Source organism: Pseudopodoces humilis, chromosome 9 (genome assembly GCF_049639895.1).
Source record: "Pseudopodoces humilis isolate 2021_Gansu_Grassland_sample_001 chromosome 9, ASM4963989v1, whole genome shotgun sequence".
NCBI lineage: Eukaryota > Metazoa > Chordata > Aves > Passeriformes > Paridae > Pseudopodoces > Pseudopodoces humilis.
This window is the reverse complement of record NC_142208.1, coordinates 16,487,761-16,513,011: the sequence shown is the minus strand read 5'-3', so window position 1 is coordinate 16,513,011 and position 25,251 is coordinate 16,487,761. Positions and strand designations below refer to the sequence as shown.

The following is a 25,251-nucleotide window of genomic DNA, read 5'->3' as shown; positions in this document are numbered from 1 at the left end:
GAGATAAGCTCTGTAACATGAATTTCTCCACACTCAGTCGTACATCAAATTCTCCTGCTCAAGTCAGTTACAGGTTGCTACCAATAAATTCAGTTGTACTATACTTATAAACTAGCAGTATCAGGGTATCTATCCAGTGGCCAGAGCTAGAACAAGGACTAAGACTGAGGTTAGGCTTTAGGAAGGGATGTTTTCCATCACCAGCATTACTGCTAAATCCTGACTATCAATGCAGGCTGGGACTGGGGAGAAAAATGTGGTGGGACAGTGAGTTACAGGGGGGTTGCAGCAGCAGGTTTCTTCCTGCAGTTAACTAAAATTAGTGAGCTACTTTAAAATCCCACTTAGGGCATGTATTGTGCCGTATGTTTAATTTTATGGCATTTAGTTCAATTCTTGCTAATGGCTGCATTGGGAAATGGGTCTCTAGGATTGAGTCTCCTGCTGAATTAAATGACAGCTCTCTGCATCCTTGCAGCAAAGCCTCAGAGCAGACTCTGCCTCACTCCTTTGGCAAGAGATAGCCCCCAAATGTCCAGGTTGAAGCAGAACCTTTCAAAAATCTGGGCAGCAGAAGACACAGACCAAACCTCAGCTCAACAGTGCCACAGACAGGTGTCACCACATGGCTCCAGCTCAAACTAAGTCCAAATGGCTCAGACTCACACTATGCCTTGGCAGGGTTATGAAATACCTGGAGAATGCCACACCGAATTCTTGGGCCAAGTAACACAGAGAAGCTTGATGTGAAAGAGAACATGGACAGATCTCAGGCCAAGGTCCGAGCAGGGTGTTGTTGCACGTGTGCTGCTTTAGTCTCAGGTCCTTTCCCACTGAAACAGCCATGTTAGTGCTTAATTAATTGCAGAGTCAAACTAGTTTTATAATATACTTATGGGATGTGTGCTTGGGCCAGAATCCACTGGGGCCATGTCACTGCTCCAGTGAAAATCCAGAGGAATGCCACTGATTTTAGTGTAGTTATTATAGATTTTTTTGCAGTGTAATCCTCTAAATCTAGCCCAGGTGATGCCCTTGCAGATTTCTGTTATTACTACATTTACTACACAGAGGCAGCAGACCAATGAAGCAAGGCTGTCAACAGGTTACAAAACAAATTTCCTAGACAGAGGCTGCATGATCTGCCACACAGATAAAAAGATGCTGGTGTATTTCTCTTCCACTTTCACCACAGCTTACTGAGTAAGAGCAAAAAATCCAAACCAAACCAACAGAAAACACCAAGTGAATAATATTCCTCACCCCTCAAGTCTTTTCTATCTAGAAAAACCAACTGGCTTAGCAATCAATAAATCAATAATTTACTGAGCCACATCTCTAGAGTGCCTTCTGTGCCCTGTGGTAGGTGTGAGCATGCAGATGGCAGGAGGCACCTCTGACCTAAGCACCCAATTAGCTCTCCACAGTAGCAAGCTTCTCACCACGAGGGAGGGAGTTTGTCTCTCAAGGCCTCCAAGGGCCACGTGATCTCTTGATAGTAGGGGACATGATGGTACCCCCAACATGATTAACAGAATGGCGTATGCTCAGCTCCTTGGAGGATAAGGCCTGGAACTTCTCTCACAGGAGTAAGAGGGAACAAGAGCAGACAGCTATTCCAGGACTTACCTGTGGCTCAGAGGCCAGATTCATCTTGTAAGGATGTGTCTTTCCCTCCTCGCTTACAAGTGGTGACCAGACTTTTGACTCCGTTCTGCAACATACAAATTTTGCATAATTAATCTGTTTTCATCAGTGACCACCATTAGCATTATTAAAAGACTCAAAGTTCATCAATTCCTCAAACATTTCTAGAGTCTCTCATATATAGCACAATTCACATGAGGAGGAATGTAGACAGCGTCATTTTAGATACACAACATAGGTGGCTTAGAAAAATGAGGTCCTTGGAGCAAGACAAGATCTCAGCAGTGACTGTCCTGACTTATCCTTTGTGACTCCACAGGCAACACATCAGGTATGGGCTCCCACCCAGGCTGCCAAGCTGGGGGTTACCCAAAAGCAGAAGCTGAAGATATCCCTCAGATGCAAATCCCTTAATTAAATGGGACAATTCAGATTGCTACGTGTTTCAGTTTTTCTGGGTAGCCAGGAAAAAGAATGATTCTTTATCATGATTCTTTATCTTCTTTTTTATAGTCTGTATTGACTATACAGAGAACATTTTGTTCTTGAGGTTGGACTGCCTTGGAGATAAGCTAGAAATACTTTTTCATCTGTGTCTCCAGAATTTTCTTCTTATTTATAGTGGTATCCATGTTGAACAAACAGAAGCTTTTGGGAATAATGAAAAAAATAAATAAATCCCAGCCTGAAATGGGACTAAAAACTGAGACGACCTAGTGTGACAGAGAAAGTCTAACCTTTACTGTTCTGTGGTCTGACCCAATTACTCACAGTAATCAGAAACACAAGTCAAGATCTACAACTGAAACCAACTGCTTTTACCATCATCATTGTGGAATTTTGCTGTGTCCCAAATAATGACAAACGAGTGGTGAGGAAGAAGTGGAGTGCTTGGATTTGCTTTAAATACTTTGTGGGAAACATATGGTACCTACATTTCTCAGAAGCAAAGACAGTAGTTAGCATCTCAGTCAGATTAAACAGTGCCACTTTTCCCAAACTTTTTAATAGTAGGGAATGAAAGACTGCAGTATTCTTGAGTGAAAACTGCTGTTCAGTGCTAAACATTGCATCATGCAGCAACCAGATGGCTGATAAACTCTTAGGATGAGGTCTGAAAACCATGTCCTGTCCTGTTGACAGGAGCCTTTTCTGGAAACTGGAACTGCAAATAGATGTACTTCCTAGGTATTTGTGGGTCAAGGACTAGTTATAATTTAAGTACTTATTTAGCCAAACATGAATGCTTCCACTGAGAATTAACTGGATAACTGGAAAGAGATTTTCCAGTTAAAGAAGGAGGAAGAGACTAGAAAAAAAAAAGGCTTTTAAAACTGGTAAGAATGGAGAAACAGGGTATAGAGCTACCCACAACACATTCAGTCTGGTGTGCACCATTCCTCTAAAAACCCTCTGAAGTCACAATATTTTTAAAACAGCCAAACTTAGATGAGATGCACATATACATCCCAGATATTTGCCGCATAAATAGTATTTTAATATTTGCAACCAGAAGGCAGCTCAGTGGGAGGAGATGGGAGGCAGCATTCTCAGTCAGGAAAGAGGAAGAGTTTTATTGACCTGCTATTCCCTTTACTGCACTGTGGACTTTACACAGAAGAAACCTGAATGAAGTCTGCTGTGCTGTACCACCTTTCACAGGAAAAGTACAAACAAACAGGTCACACCTCATATCCTTTATGGATATTCAAGTACAGCAAACCTTTAACTCTTGGTTATTGCATCCTGCAAGCCCAGCTGATAGCTGACAACCCATGCCACTCAAATGCTGCTGTCTGGCAAGCTGGGGCACATGCAGACAAGTATGACTGTAACAGCTGGGTGGTACCAGATCCACACCGATCTGATCATCATCTTGTCACAACAGCTGCTGTTACTGGATGTCCAACATGCCTCAGGTGAATGCAAAACAACCATTCTCTCCTTGCTTCTGGCAATCTGTGCTTTAAGGTACCTGAGGAATGAGCAATTTCACCCAAATTATGGCTATCAAGCCTCACAAAGTCACACCCATTTCCAGGATGGCTGTATTTTCCACACCTGAAGACTGTTTGCACATAGGGGAGGAGCAGCCTGCTGACTAATACAAAGCCTTATTCCTTGAAAGTGTTTGGAGATTATGTATGACCAAGTTTCATCTCCTCAGGAGAAACAGGGGACACAGCAAAATATATGGAAAGGAGACACCCAGCCAGCCAGGCCATAAGCAAAGGAACGTTGGCTGGAGATGAAAGAGCAGTTCAGAAAGCATTAAACACTTCTGCTGATTTCTAGCATGAGGCATCCCTGCACCAGTTCTCGCAGCAATGATCCAAGAACTCTTTTGAGGTAGCATTTTCTCTTACAGCAGTTTATTATAAGCTTTCAGAAGCACGAGGAGGCTTTATTCACACTGAAAAATTCAAGCCTAAAGCAGGCCAGTGTATGACTACAGAATGGAAACTTCCCCTCAGGCACTTGTTTTCATCCCACTGCCCCTCAATGTGTTTGAGGTCTGGTGACAAAACATATTGGTCTCCAGAGGAGGGGAGGCAATTATGGCCAACCACTGCAGCCCACAGGGGGTTTGACTAGATTTTTCTCCTTCATTTATAAGCAAGGCAAATAGCTCAAGTTTGTTCCCCAGTCTGCTGCCATTTTGCTCTGTCACTGGATATAAATGGAAGCAGCAAGGTCACTCCAAGCTTTATTTTCAATCCAGTCTAGAAGTTATCCAAACAGAAATGTTAAATAGGCCATGCATTTGTCCCTCTAAGGCAGGGAAGATAAAGCTTCCCTTTGTCTTCACAACAGCTGCAGAAGAGCCCCATAGCCACTCTCAGCGGCCCATTTATAGTCCCAGTGAAGTGGCAAAAAGGACAGCTTTGGTCTCCCATGCATGTGCCCCATCCCACTGCACTGCCTGTGGAGCCCACGGTCTGTGGGTCCTAGGTAGGACCACGATGGTCCCAGCGCTTGGGAAGGGTTTCCTGGCTCTGCTTCTTGTGTCAATGCCTGTAATTCTACTGAAGTGTAGCATGAGGAAGAAAAATACCACTTAAAAGTTCACTCACTACTAGCCCAGGGCTTACTTTCTGCAGTGTTGGGAAGTGTGGGCACCAGGCACAGACAGCAGGGCAGATTAGACCCACCATGCTTGTATCTTATCCATATATTTTCACATCTTAGTTATATGAAGGAGGGAACAGGCGTCAGAGCAGACAGATAAACCCAGCCTTGGTAATAATGCCTTCAGTTCACGCCAGGCCACTGCTGGTAATGGCTTTCTGGAGGATTTGTTCCCCAAATTTGAGGGAGAAGGCCCCCAGTCAAAAAAACACCTCCACGTTGCCCTCAGCAAGGCCGTACCCCTATCAGTGAGCATGGTCATGCTAGCAGGGCTGCCAGACCTGCCTCTCCACTGGTGGAGGGGCTGGATGTCCAACAGCCTGCTGGGGAATCCCACCCTGTCTGGTGAAAGCCAGAGGCTTTGGCATCCTTATCAGATCTCAGAAACTCCTGATAAACTGATGAATATTTATTTTATAATATGGTTTCTAATGCATATTCTTTCAAATGAGGCTACATCAGAGAGCAACATTCAAATGGTGCAGGAGACAAAAATATGACACAAACAAGTCTGAGAATGAGGGTCAGGCAAATTAACAGCAGGGACATGAATATACAAACCTCATCATTTTTGCAGTTTACATTTCCATGTTGTTTCTTTTACTACAGGGTAGAGAGTAACTAAGACAGGGCCAGGGAATGAGCCATGCATCTCCTGTTTCATCCAGGCAGAAAGCAAAATCCAAGATTAGAAAGAAATTTTTCTAATACTAGTTTGGGTGCAGAGGTACTAGCAGGAAAAGAAGGAAGGAAGCCACATGCAAGTCAAGGCAGGAATATAGAGAGGTATTTATGAAACAACACTTTTTGAGCAGCTTGGCTTGAACATGATGTAATATAAACATTCCAAGAGCTCAGATTTTGCTATCAGTGCTTTGCATGCAAAGTTGGGCCATAGCTTCAAGGGAAAATTCAGAGCTGGAAAATGAGGGTCTAATTCTTTGTGCCAGGAACTGTGTAATTTCCATAAAGAAGAAAGGCACATCTACATTCATTCACATCTCATTTCAAACACTGGGATGGACACAACTAAGATACCAAGTAGCAAATAAACCTCAAAAGACTGAAAAGTTTCTTGCACAGCATGAAGCTTTTTAGCTGAAAAATGAGGAAAGACCTAAAGAATTTCTCTTTCACAATCCTCTCACCAGAGTTTTCCACAGGCATTTTAATAATGTTTAGAAGCTAACTATGAAAGCTCACAGGCTACCTTTTAATCAGCCTTTTAGCTACAACAGATATTAAATACAGACCCTTGGCTTTAAACATGAGTAGTCACTTTTAACAAACATCCATTAATGGACATATTCAGTTTGGCAAGCAGAACTGTACTCAGGCTGCATACAGCCTCCTGTCAATTCAAACAGCAATGACAGTCACAACTTCCTAGAGACAGGAGACCCCAAATGCATTTCTCCATGCATGGCCCTCTTGCATTTCAGGTGTCTCTTTATATAACCACTAAAACCAAAAAGGCAACTCCAGTTAAAGTTCTGTTGCTACTTCTGTGTGTCTGGAGCAGGTTCAGGACAGCTACAAAGCTTAAGACACACTTGACTGCTCAGACTTACACTGTTCTTGCACTTACCAGCTGCAGTTAACTGTTACTGCCTTGCCACAGAGGCTGTAAAATCACAACAAAAGCCAATCTTGATTTGCCAAAATTACTTTGAATGTGTCTGTTGTTAGTAAAAGCTGCTGGCATGCACCCACGAGGGCTGGAAGCACCACAACTGGAGAGGTTGGGAGCAGCCACACTGGCCAGGCAACCTGCATGGCCTTATATAGCTGCACACTGAGCAGCTGGCCTTTCCCAGGGCCAAAGGAATTATTAGTAAGATGACAGAACTGGAAAACTCTTCTTGGCAGGGAAGCAAAAAAGCAAACCTAAATGAGTCAACGGATTCCACCAACTTCCTAGAACAGAAATCCAAGCCTATTGTGGCTTTGTGCAACTATTCCCCACAGCTCAGACCTGGGAACACATGGAGCACAAGCAAGAGTGCAACCAAACCTACCACAGAAAATGCAGAGGACATGACACACGGGCCCTCTTCTTCAAAAGCATCTACACATGATCCTTTCTGACAATCCATTTAGCAGGTGCTGGTAGCAGATAGGACTTCCCTGATCCTAGCACTTTTCAAAGAATAAATAGAATAAAATAGCTTTGCTCCTTGGCAGCACTTTCAACAAATTGAAAGACTATTTTGCAAACAGAGAAGGTGCGTTAATGTATTATAAGCTGGCAGCAAAATGGCAGAAAAGCAGCTTGAAATTTGAGGAGCAGAACAAGACCTTACCTATTTACAACCCCTTTTCACAAATATTCCCCTCTACCACCCTCAAACTGCCAGCAGACATAAAGGGAAGGACAGACTCACTACAGGAACACTTTCTTTATTGAAAAAAATGCCTATATAAATATACACTTTACCTTTGAGTTCCTCAGGGCTGCACAGTCCCACCATCTGGTGACTATAGCCACAGGCAAAGAGACGTTTGTTTTAGAAATAATTTTCACCTGTGCTGCAATGAACATTTGTCTGCTTTTGTACATCTGCAGCTACAGCAGAGCTGTGTTGTCAAATTCATCATGAGCACTTCCACTGACATGGGTGATGCCTGGATCATCTGACTATCATGTGAATTTTGTGGTAGGAGTATTTGTTCCTCCTGTACCTTGCTTTGAATGTTCTTTGTCAGGGGAAGCATCTTACTCAAAATATACTAAATTTCCAAAGAAAGCTGATAGTTGTCTGCAATTTGTCAGACACATCTTGCTGCTTATCCCCATTAATGGAGAGCAGCCCCAGGCAAGGCTTTGCTCAACCCTAACATGTCAGTGCAGTGATGTTCACACCCTAATTTGAAAAAAAAAAAAAGTCACCAAGAAAAAAGAAGCATAGCTCCTTTCAAAGATTCAAAACTTCATTTTTCCTATGGAGAGACTCAAAAATCTCCCTGTAAATTTCTCAGTTCAGCAACCAGGTAGGTTTGAGTTGACTGAAGCACTGACTTGAGCTTGATTTTGTACTGCTGCAGACAATAATGGAACTCTTACTTTAGTTTCTTGGTAGCTACATTTCTCTTGAAAGAAAAAGCAAAATGAATGAACAAACAGAGGCTCAGAAAAGAGCAGGAGCTGTTAGACACAGTGAGTTCAGTGGGAATTTGTTTTCTATGGCCACATTGCCACTTTCGATGCAGAAGACAGACCTTTCCAACTCTGTTCACAAGTCAAACAGCAAAGCACCTGGCAGCGCCACTTAGAAAAGGGTATTCAGAGAAAGCAATTTGTGGCTGGGTTTTAAATCCTAGGAAATTAAGAGATTTGGCCCTTGGGTGAAAAAGCAGACCAGGCATGTTTTCTTCAGCTAGAAAGTTGGTATGTTTTTAATGGTGACTTGTGTTAGACAAGATTTCCTGCCTACAATCTGATCTGAAATATTTTTGGACTGTTACCATTGCTAAGAAAAATAGCGAAACAGGAAACATTGGAATGCTGTTGATATACACAATCAAGCATACAGTGCGAACAGCATTTCCTTTACCAGAAGTGTTTAAGCCCTTTCAATTCTCTATATTTACACTTCTCTTAAATAATCATTAGTAAGCCAAACATGAAGACATCTTAACTGCTTGGCTATCATTAAAAGAGAAGAGAGCTGCCTATTTGAAGAATGCACATGTATATATATTGTTTTGGTTCACAGAAGAGCCCATGAAAAAGAGAAGCATAATACTTCCATGAAACACTCTCCTAGCTTCCAGCTACTTGCAGCTTAAAGGCTTTCTGCAGCAGAGATACTTCCATTGTATATATTATCCTTCAAAGATTTGTCTTGCACTAATTCACCCACTAGGCTCTTCAAACCACATACACTCATCACATTTACAGCACAGTCACAAATGAAGTCTCCACTGTTGCAATGGTGAAACGATCCTTTGGTGAAACTGAAACACCTGGTGCGAGCTCAGACCTATGTCTGAAATCCACCTGGCACAACCTTGTTGCCACACTGAATGCAAGTCAGAGAATATTTCATATGGGCAAACATTTGAATAAGTAATCATTAAAAAATTCATCAGCTAGCAATTTAAGAATTTATGCTTTGGCAAGACATTTCTCCAATGGTGAGTAAAAAGGGACTGGAAGACTTCTCACTCCAGAAAACCTAGCACAGCTGGGCACATTCTCACACCAGGTGTGTGATGTTCCAACTCACAGAGGTGCTGCTCTGTCAGAGCAATGACATGTGCCAGCACAGCTCCTTGGTACATCTGATTCAGCTAATGAGCTACAACTGCACAGAGTGGAGACCAGACCCAAGGGTTGGTGGTGTTGCAGTGCAAATGATATACACTCCTTTTCAAACTCAGCCAGCTACTTACAGACCTACTTTGACAGAGAAAAAACTTCCAGCTCTGACCTGATAGTGAGCCTTCCTCACCAACTGTATGGTCAAGCCTTAGTGACAGAGCTGTGCCCACCAAAGCTCAGGAAGCCCAAGCCTTACCTCTTGGCCAGTGGCACTCATTTTCCACAAGAGCCTTCCAACCTCTCCATCTCTGTGGCAATGCCCTTCCCTTCTTCACAGAGGAAGGCTCACCACCACCACACAGTCTGCTTTCCTCACCCCTTTCCCCAGCTTTAAGCTGAGAGGGAAGAGGAAGCACGGCTCCAAGTCTTAAAATGCTTTCTCTGTCACCTCTCTAGGCATCCCCTCAAGACCCTTCATTTTAAGGCATTAGATTGCAAAGTAAATAAGTGCTCCTGCCTCAGCAATAAAGACTTTGCAGCACTTCTGAGCACTGAGTACAGCTGCATTTAGACCAACACAATTATGGGGGCCTAGAAGGAGACACTGGGCATTAGGGATAAAATATTCTCAACACACTACAATCAGAAGAGACAACATGATGCACACAGATTTTCTACAGAGCAATGGGTAGCAATATCAAACTTTAAAGTGGTAAGAAGCCAGATCAATGCTTTCACATCCTTGTGTTTTTGACACCCTTCTTGGCCTTCTGTCAGCAGAACTCAGTGATCAGTACAGCAGCAGAAGCATCCAAGACACACTCATGCTACCTCATTGAAAAGGGGTCTTGAAAGAGTTGAGTTGTGTAAACTGAAAGGCCCTGCACAATTTTACACAGCTGTAGATCCAGCTAGAAATCTCTCCCTGGGCAGCTTCCACGCACAAGGCAGATGAAATGTGCATAGGGTAGCTATAAACTTAACGACTTTGTAATTAACATTAGCAAACACATTTTACAGACTCAATGATCTGTAAGGGTGAACTTGCCTGCAGGCTGAAAGAGCCCTTGCATCCCTTCCTCTTTCCCAGCCAGAACCACATGGCACTGGTTTGCCAAGTCAAGCAGCTGGATTTTGGAGAGGAAAAGGAACACTCCTTTGCAGGAAGATTACACACTGCTAAGTTCAAGGCCAGTATGAGAAACTCTGGGGTTAACAGGCTGCTACAATGCTCACTACCCATTCACACTGCCTGCACTATGCTCCGTTCTTCCATCTGTGAATTCCCTTAATGAACTGTCAGGCATTTTTTTTGGCCAAGACCTATCGCTTTTTCCTGAACTGGGAAATGCCTGCTGAACTCCTGGCATTGTCTGAGCCACGGTAAAGACTTCTGTTTATCACAGAAAAGCCCTGAACAACTGAACCACTGTGTCATTTAAGTCATGCTTTTGCACTCCTTTTGAAAGCACTTCCCCTGCATCTGCCCTGAAACTGATGGATGATCACTCTGAGGGAAGGCAGGCACAGGAAAAACCTGCTCCAGAGCAACTAGAAATGCCACACTGCATCTACCATCTGACTTTTAAAAGCACCAGTACCTGCAGCTGCAATTCACACCAAAGGAGGGATAAATCCCCAGCACTCTCAAAAAAACCAGGCTCCAGTTCTTTTAAGTAGCAGCAGGTCAATGCAAAGCAGAGCCCTGCCTTCCCATCTCCATCTCCTCTCTGTACAAAGATGGCCCAAGAACAAAGCATGGCTGGGGAAAGGAATGGTTGTCCATTGCTCCACAGTTCAAGATGGTGGGAAAGCTGAAGCCAGCCTGTGCTCTACACTAGTGATGAAAATTGTGGCTCAGCTGTCACCTGCCTTTAGCTTTTCAGGACTTGGAGAGACTGATGTCTAAGAGGATCTTCGCTGCACCCTGGGTCATCACTGTTTAAGACTGACAGCGCTGTTTGATCAAGAGACTTAAAAATGTACATTTCTGAGTCTGTGCTTGGCAGAAGCCAGGCACTTAATTGCTTGGAACAACACATAAACTTAAATTTTAACTGCTAAATGAATGCAACAGGAAGGAAGGTCATCTCTGGTTGCACCTCCTCTGCTATGAGTGAAGTTTTCATGAGACCATCTTTGGTTTCTTGCTGTCAGGAGCTACAGAGTAAGTTGACAGACCCTGCCATAAATTAGCAGCAAATGCAATTCGTCACTTGGAAAGTTGTTTTCATAAGGTCAAAGTGCAGCAAATGCAAGCAGCATTAGGATTAAAGGATGAAATGCAGTTCCTTCTTGCTAGCTAGCACCTGTCAGACAAAGCACTAAGAGGTCAAATTAAACCAGCCAGAGAGGTCTACTGTCAAACCAAAACACAAGCTACTGCCCACCCTGCAACCCTCCCTCTCTCCAGCCCCAATCTTGCTTAGCTACATACCTGCTGACTGTCAGAGTCAGTTCATCTGTGCACCCCTTGATTTTGTTTTGCGCCTCAAGGTGCGTCATGTTATCTGTGTTCACTCCATCAATGGCTATGATCTGGTCTCCTATACACAAGTTGGCTATGGCAGCTTTGCTGCCCGGAGTCACCTAAGAGAAAACAAAAAGAGTGAATGGACTTTCCAGGGAGGAGCTTTCCATAACAACATCTGAAAAAGAGTTGCAGAAGTTGTGTTTTTTCTCACTGGTACCTGGAAACAAGGAAGTTAAAATTAATGAAAGTACATTCTCAGCAGAAATCTATCTAGGTCTTTTAGATAAGGAATTTTGTTTTGGCACCCACAGATAGAAATCTGGAGAGAGGACAACAGGTAAATAACAGAAATAGTATTTTCACTCAAGACAATTCTCATGCTAGAGAGCAAGATCATACAGAAAGCAACTCTGTTCTTTTCTGGACAGAGAAGTGCTCTCTGAAACAGAAGGTGCTGAGGACAGACAGAAGTCCAAGTCTCTAAGAACAGAGGTGACAGAAGAGAGTATCAGAGTCATTGCAATACCAATGCCAATCACAAACAGCTTTGCCTGCGTTACAATCTCATTTGTTTTCTTCCTTGAAGGAAAGATTTGGACTCAAGATTTTGCATTGCTTCTTTAGTTGTAATAATATGTTTTTTGCCCAGCAACACACATTTACTGACTTCAGCAAGATCAATCCCAAAGCAGTGTGTGCTCTACGCAGATGGGAAGAGAGAAAGGCATCAGAAACTTCATCTTTAAACCACAAGCTGTCAATAGTGTCCAAAAAAGCAGAAGCTCCAGCCCCGCTGCCTGACCACATCTCACCCTGATAACTTCTGCCATATTGCATCTCCCTTTCCTCTCATCTCTTTTCATCTCCCAGACAGAAGACACTATGCAGCAATGCCATCAATATGACACTCCTCATGAAAAAGGTCCCAGCTAAAACTTGGCATTTTCAAGCAAATCAACTAAATGGCTTCTTCATTTTACCCTATTTCTTTTAAAGAGGTATCCTCTTAACAACTGAGACCTCTATGGGCCAAAATTATTGCCTGTGCAGAGGGTGAGTAACATTGTGCTTGTGCCTTTGCAAATATTACATAAGATTTTGTGCAGTTTTAATGAGTTTGTGAAAGGAGTGTAATGACTTCTGTGGGCTTTTGTCCATTATTTAATAGGAAGAGGAAATGAGAAGGGTGGACTGCTCCCAGACATGAGTACAGATTAAAACATGCCTTGCAGCTGAGACATACCTCATTTATGAGTCCACTGCAACTGGTATTCATTCTATACACTCATGCTAGGTTTCAGCATGCTGGAAAGCAGCTGAGCAAACCCAGCAGAGCTTTCAGACATAGATACCATTCACAAGATTTAGAGATCCCTCCTAACTAGGGTTTGGTTGGCAAATCATTGCCCCCAGGGAAACATTCCCCTTCTAGAGGTGTCACACATTAGCAGCAATCACTGTTTTCCCTGGGTCAAATCTGAAGCTGTCCAGTGTATCTCCTCACAGCTGTAATGGGCTATTTTCCCCAACCAGAAGAAAAATCACAAGATGCTTTTCACCTCTCTACTAGGAAAGTGTTTCATGGAAAAAGGAAGGAGGTAGACATGGTTCACAGTTGTCTAAGCTGACCAAGGTGCTCAACATTAATCTAAAGAGCTTCACATGGGTCAACCAATAGTGAATGTCTACCTGCACCCCACCTTGAATACTGCAAGCAGTCTCTGAATTGATAGAGGAGTGCTGATGAAAATACCAGACCAAGCACCAAATGGATACAGAAAATCTGATTCAAATGTGAAGATCATCACCAGCCAAGCTGCATCCCTCAGCTGGCTGGTGACCTATGGAGGCCATTGAGTGCGATCTGCAGCCACTCCATTGCATTCGCTGCCTTGAGAGTAACCTCCTTTAAACCTTGTGACAGGGTGTCATGGTTCAACCCTGGCCTGCAGCCAAGCCCCACTCAGCTGCTCACTCATGCCCCCACCTGCAGGACCAGGAAGAGAATTGGGAGAGTAGAAGTGAAAAAGCTCCTGGGCTGAGATAAAGACAGTTTTATAGGGAAAGAAAAGGCCACACATGCAAGCAAGGCAAAACAAGGAATTAATTCACTGCTTCCCATGGGCAGGCAGGTGTTCAGCCATTCTGAGGAGAACAGGTCTCCATCACGCATAATGGTTATTTGGGAAGACAAACAACATCACCCTAAACATCTCCACTTCCTCTCCCTCTTTATATACTGGGCATGATGTCATGCGGTCTGGAATATCCCTTTGGTCAGTTGGAATCAGGTGTCCCAGCTGTGTCTCCTCTTAGCCTCCCATGCATCCCCAGAGTCCACACCAGCATGGCAGTGCAAAAAACAGAAAAGGCTTCGGCTCTGTGTAAGCCCTGCTCAGCAGTAACAAAAACAACTCTGTATTATCAACCCTGTGCTCAGCACAAATCCAAAACACAGCCCTTACCAGATGCTATGAACAATTCTACCCCAACCAAAACCTGCACACAGGGACAGTTTGCAGCTCTGAAGAAATCATGAGCACTGATAGCTGCCTATAGTCCCACCAGATTTGGGAGCTATCATTATAAAAACCATAAGACCCATCCCTAAGGATATCATTAAAGCAAAAGGAGCCTGCAGGAAACACAGTGTGGGTCTTCTCCTGGTCTCTGGACCTTAACTGAGTCACTTGGTTTCTTGGGGCTTTAATTTCCTCTGCTACCAAAGGTGGGAGAAAGGCACATTATTCACCCCTGGAAGGAACACCAAGCTCAGTACTCTGTTACCATGATTCATTTTCAATCAGATAAGCTGCCAAAGGGTCAAAAACAACAGTGGATTAACGCCAGCACTGGAACACTGCTGGAGACTCAGCCATGCAGCTTGCATTTCAAGACTGATAATTATACAATATGTGACAGACTGGTAGAAATGATCCTGTATCACCCGGAACAGCTAAGCCACAGCAGCCAGGGACACTGAAATATTGAAGCCTTCTGAAGAAGCCCCAAGAGCCACCAGGAAGAGCAGCTGGCATTCACAGTGACATCTCAGTGCATTGCCAGTGCTTGTGGTGTCAGTTCCCTTCTGCGTCTAGAAGAATTTGAAATGTGAGTGCTCTCCATCAGATAAGAGTCACTGGTCACACAAGGGTTATTCCATCCACTCAGGTATTCGCATAATCCTCTCCCCTAAGCACAAGCTACAAGGTTGCACAAAAATAAAAATGAGAACTGTATCTGCCAAAAGTAAACATGTTTCAAAATCCAGCTTCTTCAGGTCTGGAAATAACTTGCCCTGAAATGTAACCTTTCACAAACTGCTGCCTACAACATCTATCCAGCTCATACTGTCTGCCAGGAGTGTTCACAGCAAACATGTCTGCACAAGGACAGGGTATGGAAGCAACCCATCCCCCATCCTTTTAGGATGATTTATAGCTACTAATAATGTTCCCTTCCCCCTCAAAGTAAGGTCTGGGTTTATCTCAGTGCTGTCAAGCAAAAGGCGTTTCTGTTATTAAGTGAGGAGCACAGAGCTGCCACTGTGACGTTTTCCTGCTTTTATTTTTGTCACATCCCTGTGTGGTCCATGGGAAGCAGCAGGGGCAGGCATGTGGCTGGGGGAAAGCAGACAGAGGTGCTCAGAACACTGGCAGCTATCTGCCAGCTTACACAAAAGGACTCCAAAAATGAGCAAAAACTTCAGGCTTTTTTTCAGGCAGGGATCCAGTAAATTTTGTATCTGAAACTGCTTTGCTCCTGCTCTCAGATGATCTAAAGCCTTGCCCCAGCCTCTCTTACCCTTCCCTCTTGACTGAGCATGGAGCAGAGACCAGCAGCAGCCAAGGGAACAGCAGGCAGTGCCTTGTACACCTTGTACAGGTGGGGTACACAGTATTGAGGATGGAGCTGCACTTTTTGCATGGATAAGCAAGAAAGACACTGCAAAGAACAAAACCAGCAAACACAACCTTGCACAAAGGCACAGACTCCCATGTCCTTCAAAAGAGCTCCCTGACTTGGTTTGGACTTCCACCACTGCGGCTGAGCAGATGGGAACATGGGCAGACTCACTAGGCACCGGGCACCTCCCAGTTCCAGAAACAGCATGGCTGGGTGAATAAAGCTCTGCACACCTTATAACATCATTCTCCTTCCTTTGGAAAGGAGCCATGCCCTGCCTTGAGATGATTGTTCCCAGACAACTGGGTAACACTGCCATTAGGTCATTTTGCTGTTGAACAGACAATGCTGAGATAGACAGAGCAGCACTGATTCCTACTGTGTCCAAAATAGGTCTCAGAGTGTGCTTATGGTGATGCTTTGTTTGGGTTGTGCTCTGTGTAAGAAATCTGGGCTACTATAGAAATAATCTAGATACTTACAACCAGACACATCAAACTATGTCCTTGATACCAGCTCAGACATGTATGGAAGAAACAAATAATCCCCATAATCTGTTGGTTTGATTGTGCACTCTCTATTCATGCAAAACTCAATTTAGTAGATAACAGTTTAGACCAGTTATAGGCTTGGATCTCTTTTTAAAAAAAAAAAAAGACTCAGGATTGGTTTGGATAGAAGAAAAAACTACATTACTTTCCTGTACTACAAAGTGAAGCTTTGTGCACATGTGCTCCCTTACACACACACTTTGGGCTCCACCTTGCCAACACCACCAGGACTTTGCAAAGGTCAGATAACCACCTCCCAGGCAGTTTGCTTGCTATTGTCTGCTTCCACTGGTGGCCAAGCAGCAAAGAAAGCGCTATGAAATAGCAAGTCTTCAGAAAGTCTTTGGGCAAGTGCATTTACAATAGAAAACACTTTGATTTAGCAGCAGGAGAAACATTTGACTGCTTATTCAGCTCCCAGGACCTCTTCATAAAACTTCTGTCTGTCACAGAGCTTGCCAAACACAACCACATTTTATATTTGATGTAATTCCCTCCATACACGCTACTTAACAAGCTCTGTAGTCCCTGGACTGGGGTATATGGTGCCTTTTTTCCTCTTGCAGGCAAGGAACCAAGAGGCAGCAGTGTATATTGAGGTATACTGAGGGAAGCTGCTGCCCACAGCAAATGAGAGGGAGGAAGGGTGGGAAGCATTTTTATGAAAAGCAGCATAACTCAGCTCCATGTAAGTCAAAATAGATGGGTGGGTCTAAAATTCATTCAATTTTTTCTGGCCTTCTCCCCTCATCCATTCTGGCACCCTACATGCTCACTCTGTCAGCTCTTCACAGTTTCTCAGACGCTGCAGCCTCCGGCATCACTCATCACTCCACACCTAAACACATTGCAAGAAGTGATGAAGAGATAAGAAATGAGAAAACTAACATCAGCCAAGAAAAAGATCTGGAGAAACTATACCTAAGTGTGTTTGAGAGGAAAACACAGCTGGGTCGTTGCTGGAAAGGACAAACACAAAGGAACATACTTCCACAGCCACCAGTGACAACCAGACATCTCTGACATTCAGTTTAATCCTCCCCACCCACACACACTGCTCTTTTACCATGAGTAATGTCCTCAGCACTGGAGTATTATGCTAAGCAGTTGAAGTTTCTCCCAGCAAAAGCATGCAGCTGGGTCAGCAGAGATCAGAGGCTATGAGAAAATTCAGACAAGCACATTCCCCACCCTTCTCTTTAGGAGAGTGGGAAGGATATGCCTTACAACTGGCTCCAGGAGAGTTCCCTTCAATGCTGCTCCTGTTCTCTGCACCATTACAGTCTGGCAAGGCTGCAGCCCAAACCCTGCTGGCTGCTCTCTGCTGGCTCAGATCACACCATCATCAGGAGACAAGGAGAAGAAGGCGGGTCATACCTCTGGCCAGTGAAACCCCTGAGCATCAGCCCACCTCGCTGGGGCCTGGGCTTCCACAGCTCATCTGGCAGCCCAGACCTCACCCTCCTGCCTTCCTTCATGCCCTAACCTGACAGCCAGAGGAGCTCTGTTAACACAGAAAGGGGAAGGCATCGGACACTGCACAGAGAGGGCTGACCTCACTAAGATGGTATAAAAAGACATGGGTGAGAGCATTTGCTCAGACAGATGCTCAAATGGTGGTCAAGGAGTTACTCAGCCTCACAGCTTCTTTTGCTAACACATCTTATATTAAAACAAACAAACGAATGAGATTTTTTACAAGGCCTCAAAAACAGCTGACTCTTTCCTGATGGTTTATTTAATCCTCTAAATAAATCAACACATCCAGTAATCAGCAACCATCTAAGATACTGGAGTCCAGAACAATATCAATTATTTATGCAGTTCACAGGGCTCCTGTCATTTCCCTGTTTATACTGAAAAATAAATAAATAAATTTCTCCTGTTATTTTGATGCTGCACCCTTCAAATCCAAATCATTTTACATACTGTATACATTTCTTGATGGATGAAGTGATTTTTGAGGGTGAAAGGTACCAAAGAGCCCGCAGCCATACATAACTTGACATCTGGGAACAAAAGGAACTTTCTTTCTCCCAAGAAGTGCAACATTTGATTTTAGGTGACCTAAAGTTCTAGGGCTTAAAGTTCTCACACAATGTTGAGGCTGGTAAATTCACTCCAAATGTAGAATTCTCTCTTTAGGCTCTTTGGGGAACTTGCCCAGAACAAGGTGGGTCAGACATCATCAAAATGATTATACCATTCACAAAGAGGAGGAACAGAGAAAAGGGAACTCCAGAGTTTGGGGGACATCAAGCTGCTGCATAACCAATGACAAATTAGTCTAAACATGTGAACTGAGGAAAAGACAGTCCCAGCTCCTAGGAAAGACAAGAGTACTGCTCTTGAATGTGGCTCTGGTAGAAGGCATTTGATTACTATCCCAAAAATTGTAAAAGTTTTTTTCAAGGTAAAAGTGCTCCCTCAGACCCAGGAAACCAGACTGGAAAAGATCAAACCTATCCTGTGCCCCAAAGCACTTTGCCTTTACCCCAAGAAAATTTGCTGCTTTGCCCTTGCTACAGCTAAGGAAGACTTCTTTGGACTTTTATCCAAACCCTGGCAGTCAGGGAGATCAGAAAAGTCTTTTCCTCTTCTCAGCAGCCATTTGTATCTTTGAAGCACAGGATTTTCCAGCAGCTGCTAGGATTGATGCTGACTTCAAAGTCACAGGGGCACAACCTGTGCTTTTCACACCTGGTGTGCTCTGACAGAGCAGACAGGACTCCCTCCAAGCTAAGGCACAAGGCATCCTGCCAGCCTCTAAACACCAGCCCAGCCACTTCTGCAGGGCCACAAGCACTTGGCAGGTGACACTAATCACCAGTGTTCCACAGGCCCTTATCAGCTGTGCAGCTCTGCAGCAGCTCTGCCTGGCAGGGCACAGCAGTGCTGCCACAGCCCCCACCCCTCCCACAGCCAGGTAAATATCCCAGCAGGAAACAAAGCAACCTTCACCTTCCTGGAAAGTCCAGCAGCTTTCCCCAGCTGCCTCCCTCTGCCCAGACAGCCTCAGAACAAGACCCCAGCACAATGCTGAGATTGGCAGTCACAGAGAGCTGGGACTGCGTGGCAGAGGAACTGCAGTCATAGGTATGCACAGAGGGGACCAGCCAAGGCTTTCCTGGCTGAGGAGGAAAGCCAGTCCAACCCCAAATCCTATCACATCCACCACACCCCATGTTTCCTTTGGCAGACAGAAGGTCAAAGGGTTCCACTCTGGGGGCAGAGGGCCGCTTGGAAAGCCCCAGCTCTCCTCATGTCTCAGAAAAACAACCTGCAGCCAGAGTCTCCTTCCACCTGGGGAAGAGGCTGGAGCCCAGCTCCCAGGGCAGGCCCTTGTGCCACTCGGCTGAGCCCTGGCATGCAGCAGAGGGAGGACAGGCTCCACCCATGCCATCAAGGGATGCCCATTAGCAGGGTGTCCAGTACCACCAGGGCTCTCCTTCACCACTGGCTCCGGGATGTCTTTGCTCAGCTTCTTCCTACAAGGGTGACTTGCTGGCAGGGTAAGGACATCAGCTGGTACCAAAGCTAAACCTGATATCTTTTCACACCACAGGATGTGGTCACACCACTCCCATGTTAAACTTCAGACCATCAAGTCCAATTTTATGACCAAATCAAGCTTTAAATGTATAAAGCTGGTTCAGATGGCCACACTTAAAAAAGAAAACCAACGCACTCAAACGCCCAATTATGATCCAATTCTGTATTTTATATAAATTCTGAGTTTTAAAAATAGCACAAATAGATAAAATATCAGACTAAGCAGGGATGAATTAATGTTACAGTGGTCAAAATCAGCAACAAGCATCATGTTGGGATTTCATCTTTTTAATGTATTTGCATGACTGGTCTGCCTTGAAACCATTTTTTCATTGGAAATCTGGTTTTTTAAGAAAATGTCCAATTTTACAGACTCTAAGAGACACCCATCCTTAATAGGGTTGCTTTGTCAAAATGTCAAAAATTAGGTTTTCGACATGACAAAACTGCAAACATCTGCTCTGCCCATATTTTGGGTCAATGTTCAAGATCACTACCACAAACCACAAGAATCATCTCAATAACACGATTTACCAGGCAGTTCCATATATTCAGCTGCAAACAAAAACCCTCGGTGTTTATCAAAATCAAATGCAACCAAACAGGCAACAGCTCATGTTACCTGAGGAATGGAGGGGGATGGGTTCTGTCAACTGCACTGCTTTTCAGACAGCTCCACTTCATCAGTGTCTGCTTATACAACGTGCTGCTTCCTCCATCAGCTCCCAGCCTCAATGGGATTGAACTGGGAACTACCCTGTGCATAGGTCAGCTCTATAGAATCTATTATCCTGTATGTATTGTGCCCATTCACATCTCAGAAAGAACTTTTCTCAAATTCTATCCCCCTGACTCACTGCAGAATACCACACAAAGAGCAGTAAAGACAAGGGCCTTTCCTACTCCTGTAGGGCAATCCAGCAGGCTTTGGCCCAGGGTTCATTACACTGACCAACACAAGTTTGTTTTTTTGTTCTGAGCAAAGATTGCAATAAAGTGTCCACCAGAACCCTACAGTTTTAAAAAGAAATGTAAGCCAGAAACATCTGTGGAGCATCCATCCTAAAGAGATGGGAAACTCCTCAAGTCTCAGGAGCAGCACTTGTGAAATCCCCATACTCAGCTTTCACCAGAAAGACCAGTCCAACACAACCAAGAAACCAGAAGTGTTCTCACAACAAGATGCTTGTGATGTATTTGAGCCTGAAGCAGTTTTGAACACATATTTCAAGTGGAAAGTGAGGTAGGACAGTGACAAAAGACGAGGTAAGAGCAGTTGTGGATATTTCATATATGACAATATTTCATCTGCTGCTCCTCTAAGGCACAACCAGACATTGGTACCATGCAGATGCTGTCAGCCAGAAGCCCTTGGCCAGGCTGCTCTGATGACTCCCATACTCATGGTACCAGTGCTCCTCATCCTTCTTGGACCCAAGACTGCAACACCAAGCTTCAATGACTTCCTCCAGAGAACAACTCAAACGGTGCTGCCTCCCACCAACATGACTACATTCAAGTACAGCTGCTCCCTAGCTGATTGAGGAGCTTGAGAAGCCAAAAGCCACCAGCAAGAAGCTGAGGCACAGTGGTGATGAGGGCCATAAATACCAAGATAAGCTCTAAAGCTTAACAGCACAAGGATGATGGTGCCAGAAGCCAAACATGAGCTCCTGGCAGGCAATGCAGGCTGAATTTAGGCACCTGGTTCAAAGAGAGCTGCAAGACACCCAGTTCAGGTCTATGCCTGGATGGATGTCTCTCCTGGCATTCCACCATGCCAGCACATGGCACAGCATGCTGATCCCACCAATGCATCACTGGGACAGGCTTCACTGGCCATATGGGACAGCACTGACCCCATACACAGCACCCCCAAATTGCAGTGCTCTCAGTGTCAGGAGCTGCCCCACACACAGGTCAGGCAGCCCAGCCCTGTGCACCCCTGCTAACAGCGCTCCCCATGAGCACATCTGTGCACCCACCCACCTCCCACCTGCTTGCAGCACAAAGCAAACACAGAAGTGCTGAGGAGGGAGAGCTGCAACCTCCCATGCTCCCAGGGTAATACTCTTATCACAGGTTACAGCCTCCTCATCCTCTCACTGGCCTCAGGTAGCCCCCCTATCTCGTACCACAGTGGAACCAAGGCCCTCACAACCCCTGGCAGATGTCAGTCCTACAGCCATAGCTCACCCCATCCTGTGAGGGAAGGAGGGCTCCATTCCCAGAAAGGTCTCTGGGGAAAACACAGGTACCAAGTAAAATAAGCAAGAATATTGAAGTTATAGCCCTGTAAAGTCATCACACAAGGAGGAAAAAAAATTTAAAACAGGTCAAAACTGGACCAGATCCTTTTTTACATGGTAAGGGGAAGACTTGCCAAGAATTTCACTCCTGAGCCCAGGAGAGAAGCCCAGGAGCCTTACAAGCAAACCACAGGAAAGATTAATGACTTGAAGTCTGGGAGGGGAAATTAAAAGTGTCAAAGGGGTCACAAGAGAAAGCCCTGATAAGAGCTGCTAATTGTCAGCATTTACGTCACCACCATCAGAGAGGCTATTTCATTACATTTTAGTCTCCAGGGTCACAGTTTCTCATGAGGTGGTTGTTTTTGCTTTTTTTGCTTTGCTGATCTACGTCCTTTGGTATGTGCCTATAAGCATTGACAAAGGCGACCCAGAGGTAAGAGCAGTGAGGTAGGGCTTTAGACACCCTTCTGCCCAAGAGTCTTTTGCTGGAAGGAAATGGCAATAATTACCATAACAATGAAGTAAATATCACTTCCCTTACAGTAAAGGTGCTTTCATGTCCCAAAAATGCTTTAGGAAAAATGAGGCATTATTACAGTAATTGAAAGAGATGACACAGAAAACTAATAACTCACCCCCCACGCCCGTGGGTTTAACAGCACTTGTGAGCTCTGCCCTTCCTGCAGCTGGCAGCTTTCCCCGTGGCACCTGGGCTCCTTCAGGCAGTGGGACCCCATGGCAGGAGACATTTATAAAAATTCACAAGTCTGATCAACCTGGTCTTCTTTAAGGGCAGTTCACGTGAGTTCAAGTTCTGGCATATTCCACTTTCCGCAGCCCTTCCTCACCTGGGGCATGCGGGCACTTCAAAATTGTGCAATGCTGGCAGACGCCAGCGCCCAAGGCTAACAGCAGCTCGCTGGATACCTCTGTTTTACCGAGGGATTGCTGGAAAGAGGAGCAATTCCTTCATTCCTTTTCCCATAGGGGAGGCCTGCAGCCAGCCCCGACAAGAGTCTGTGCACTGCACCCCTCGCGAAGCCGTGCGGGAACAGTTTGGGGTTCGGGGTCCCACACACCGGCCCGTGGTCGCCTGCAGCTCCCGGCCGGGCCGAGCACCCGTGGGTGCAGGTGGGGACGGACAGGAGCGGACAGCGAGGCAGCGAGCACCGGCGTCTCACGGGCAAGCGCTGGGGCAGAGGAGGGAAAAGCCATGTACAAAGCCAAAATTCCTTCGATGCAAAATTTTTGCCGTTTCCTAACTAATTTCTCTTTAAGGGGGGCAAGAAGGACTTCGAACAGAGACGGGCAGAGGCACTAAATACACCTTAACTTGGCTTGTGTAAACAAAGGCTTTTAACTCTACAGGGCAAGCAAAGGCAGGCGAGCATTGAGCCCACCTGGGTGAGACGGGTTCCCACAGGGTGGGCTGCCAAACCCGAACCAGGGCTGAGGGGATTCCTGCTGCCTGCAGGGTCCCTATGGACACGGTGAGGAGAGAGGTTCGGTGGGAAGCACAGACCCCGGTCTGCTACAGGTAAAGGGGCTGCGTGTGCCACCACTTATTGCTCCGTAAACATAAAAAATCCAAACTAAAAAACAGGAGGGAGAAAAAGACAATTCCACCCCCCGCCCTGTGCCACCTGCCAGCCCGAGCCGACCCCGGCCCCCCCAGCACAGCCCACCCTACCCGGGAGATGGCGAGGGGCTGCTCAAAGTCGCGGCCGCCCACCAGGCGGAAGCCCCAGGGCCCGGGGCCCGAGAGCACGATGCGGTGCGTCCCCATGTGCGCGCTGCACCTCGCGGCTGGCTCCGGCAGCCCCGCCGCTCGCACCGGCCCGGCCCGGCCCGCCCCCGGCCCTGCCCAGCCCCGGCCCCGGCCCAGCCCTGACCCGCCCCCGGCCCGCCCCCGACCCGCCCCCGGCCCTGCCCAGCCCCGGCCCCGGCCCGGCCCTGACCCGCCCCCGGCCTGCCCCCGGCCCGCCCCCGGCCCTGCCCAGCCCCGGCCCCGGCCCGGCCCTGACCCGCCCCCGGCCTGCCCCCGGCCCGCCCCCGGCCCTGCCCAGCCCCGGCCCCGGCCCGGCCCTGACCCGCCCCCGGCCTGCCCCCCGCCCGCCCCCGGCCCTGCCCAGCCCCGGCCCCGGCCCAGCCCTGACCCGCCCCCGGCCCGCCCCCGGCCCGCCCCCGGCCCTGCCCAGCCCCGGCCCCGGCCCAGCCCTGACCCGCCCCCGGCCCGCCCCCGGCCCGCCCCCGGCCCTGCCCAGCCCCGGCCCCGGCCCGGCCCTGACCCGCCCCCGGGCCTCCCCCGGCCCGGCCCGGCCCAGCCCCGGGCAGCAGTGCCCGCTCCCCGCCGCCTTCCCGGGTAGGAGCCGCTCTACCCTCCCCCGCCTCGGGGTCCGGCCCTCCCGAGGGAGGGCGGCTGCCGGGATCGGGAACCCCGGCCCCCCTCACCCGCTCCCCGCTGGCAGGCAAGACCAGTCTCCGGCAGGCACCCGCACGCAGGAGTGCCCTGGCGCGGCATCGCCAGGCAAATACTCTCCAGCCTGGAGCAATGTTAACTCTGAAACCTAACGGGGGCAATGGAAATAAGCGGTCTGCAGTTCCCCACCAGAATCGGATGAGTGAGGGCAGAGCCTGGGAAGGGTATTACCTCTGCTAATTTATCCCAGGCTCACTGATTTAGACAGTGTTTTGATTATCTCTAGCCCCTTAACCACGGTACCACCAACAAAAAGAATTCTACTATACAGATTTTCAGACAACCTTCTTAGCTGTGATTCAGGAAAAACAGTTACTCCATTTATGTGACTGGAAAAAGTCCTCAGTAGTCTGATGGTGGACAAGTGGGAGAGATTGGTCACAGCAACGGCACTGGCATTTACAACTCGAATGCAAGGATTAATGAATACAGCTCACCCATAAGCACAACATCAGAGAGCTGCAGCTGAACCTGGGATTCAGCCACAGCTGGGAAGCATGGAGCAGGCAGCTAGTAGGGATGATGCAGGTCATCCATGTCCTACAAGACATGGCCACAAATGATCCCATTGCAAGGCACACCCTTGTTCCTACAATCCCCTATTGTGGCTGTGCCCTTTTTTCTGCATTGGCTTGTCTTTTCACAGGTTATTTCTTTCCAGAGTCTGTGTGTCCAGACTATTAATCTCATCTCTAGCAGAGAGGAGCAGTTCTTTCACCACATCATTGGTGTGGCACTCGTGGCAGTGAAGAAAGCGACACCAAGAGCTCCTTTGCCCCAGTAGTGTGTGGGATTGCCAGAGGGCTGTTGCACACTGCTGGGTTACCTTTCCCTCTCTGCTTGCCCAGCTTCTGCAGTCACTAGCACCTCTAGCTTCCTTACCTTACATTAGGTTAGAGAGTGACATCAGTAAATACCAATGTTCAGCAGACACTGAACACCTCCCTTGTTCAGGCTGCTGAAAGCAAAGGCAAGCAGTGCTCATCATTGCAGCAAAG

At 46.6% G+C, this 25,251-nt stretch overlaps 1 protein-coding gene across 2 annotated transcripts in view; it reads right to left on the bottom strand.

The window, feature by feature from the left end:
- The window catches only part of PDLIM1 (PDZ and LIM domain 1), a 42,976-nt gene extending 19,376 nt beyond the window's left edge, over positions 1 to 23,600 (bottom strand). For both annotated transcript variants that reach the window (XM_088059717.1, XM_005520534.3), the window contains exons 1-3: positions 23,465 to 23,600; positions 11,478 to 11,629; positions 1,630 to 1,714 (exon numbers count right to left, since the gene is read on the bottom strand). In XM_088059717.1, the coding sequence (XP_087915843.1) occupies positions 1,630 to 1,714; positions 11,478 to 11,629; positions 23,465 to 23,560 (333 nt within the window). In that variant the 5' untranslated portion in view covers positions 23,561 to 23,600. The remainder of the gene's footprint in view (positions 1 to 1,629; positions 1,715 to 11,477; positions 11,630 to 23,464) is intronic.
- Between the last annotated feature and the right edge of the window lie 1,651 nt (positions 23,601 to 25,251).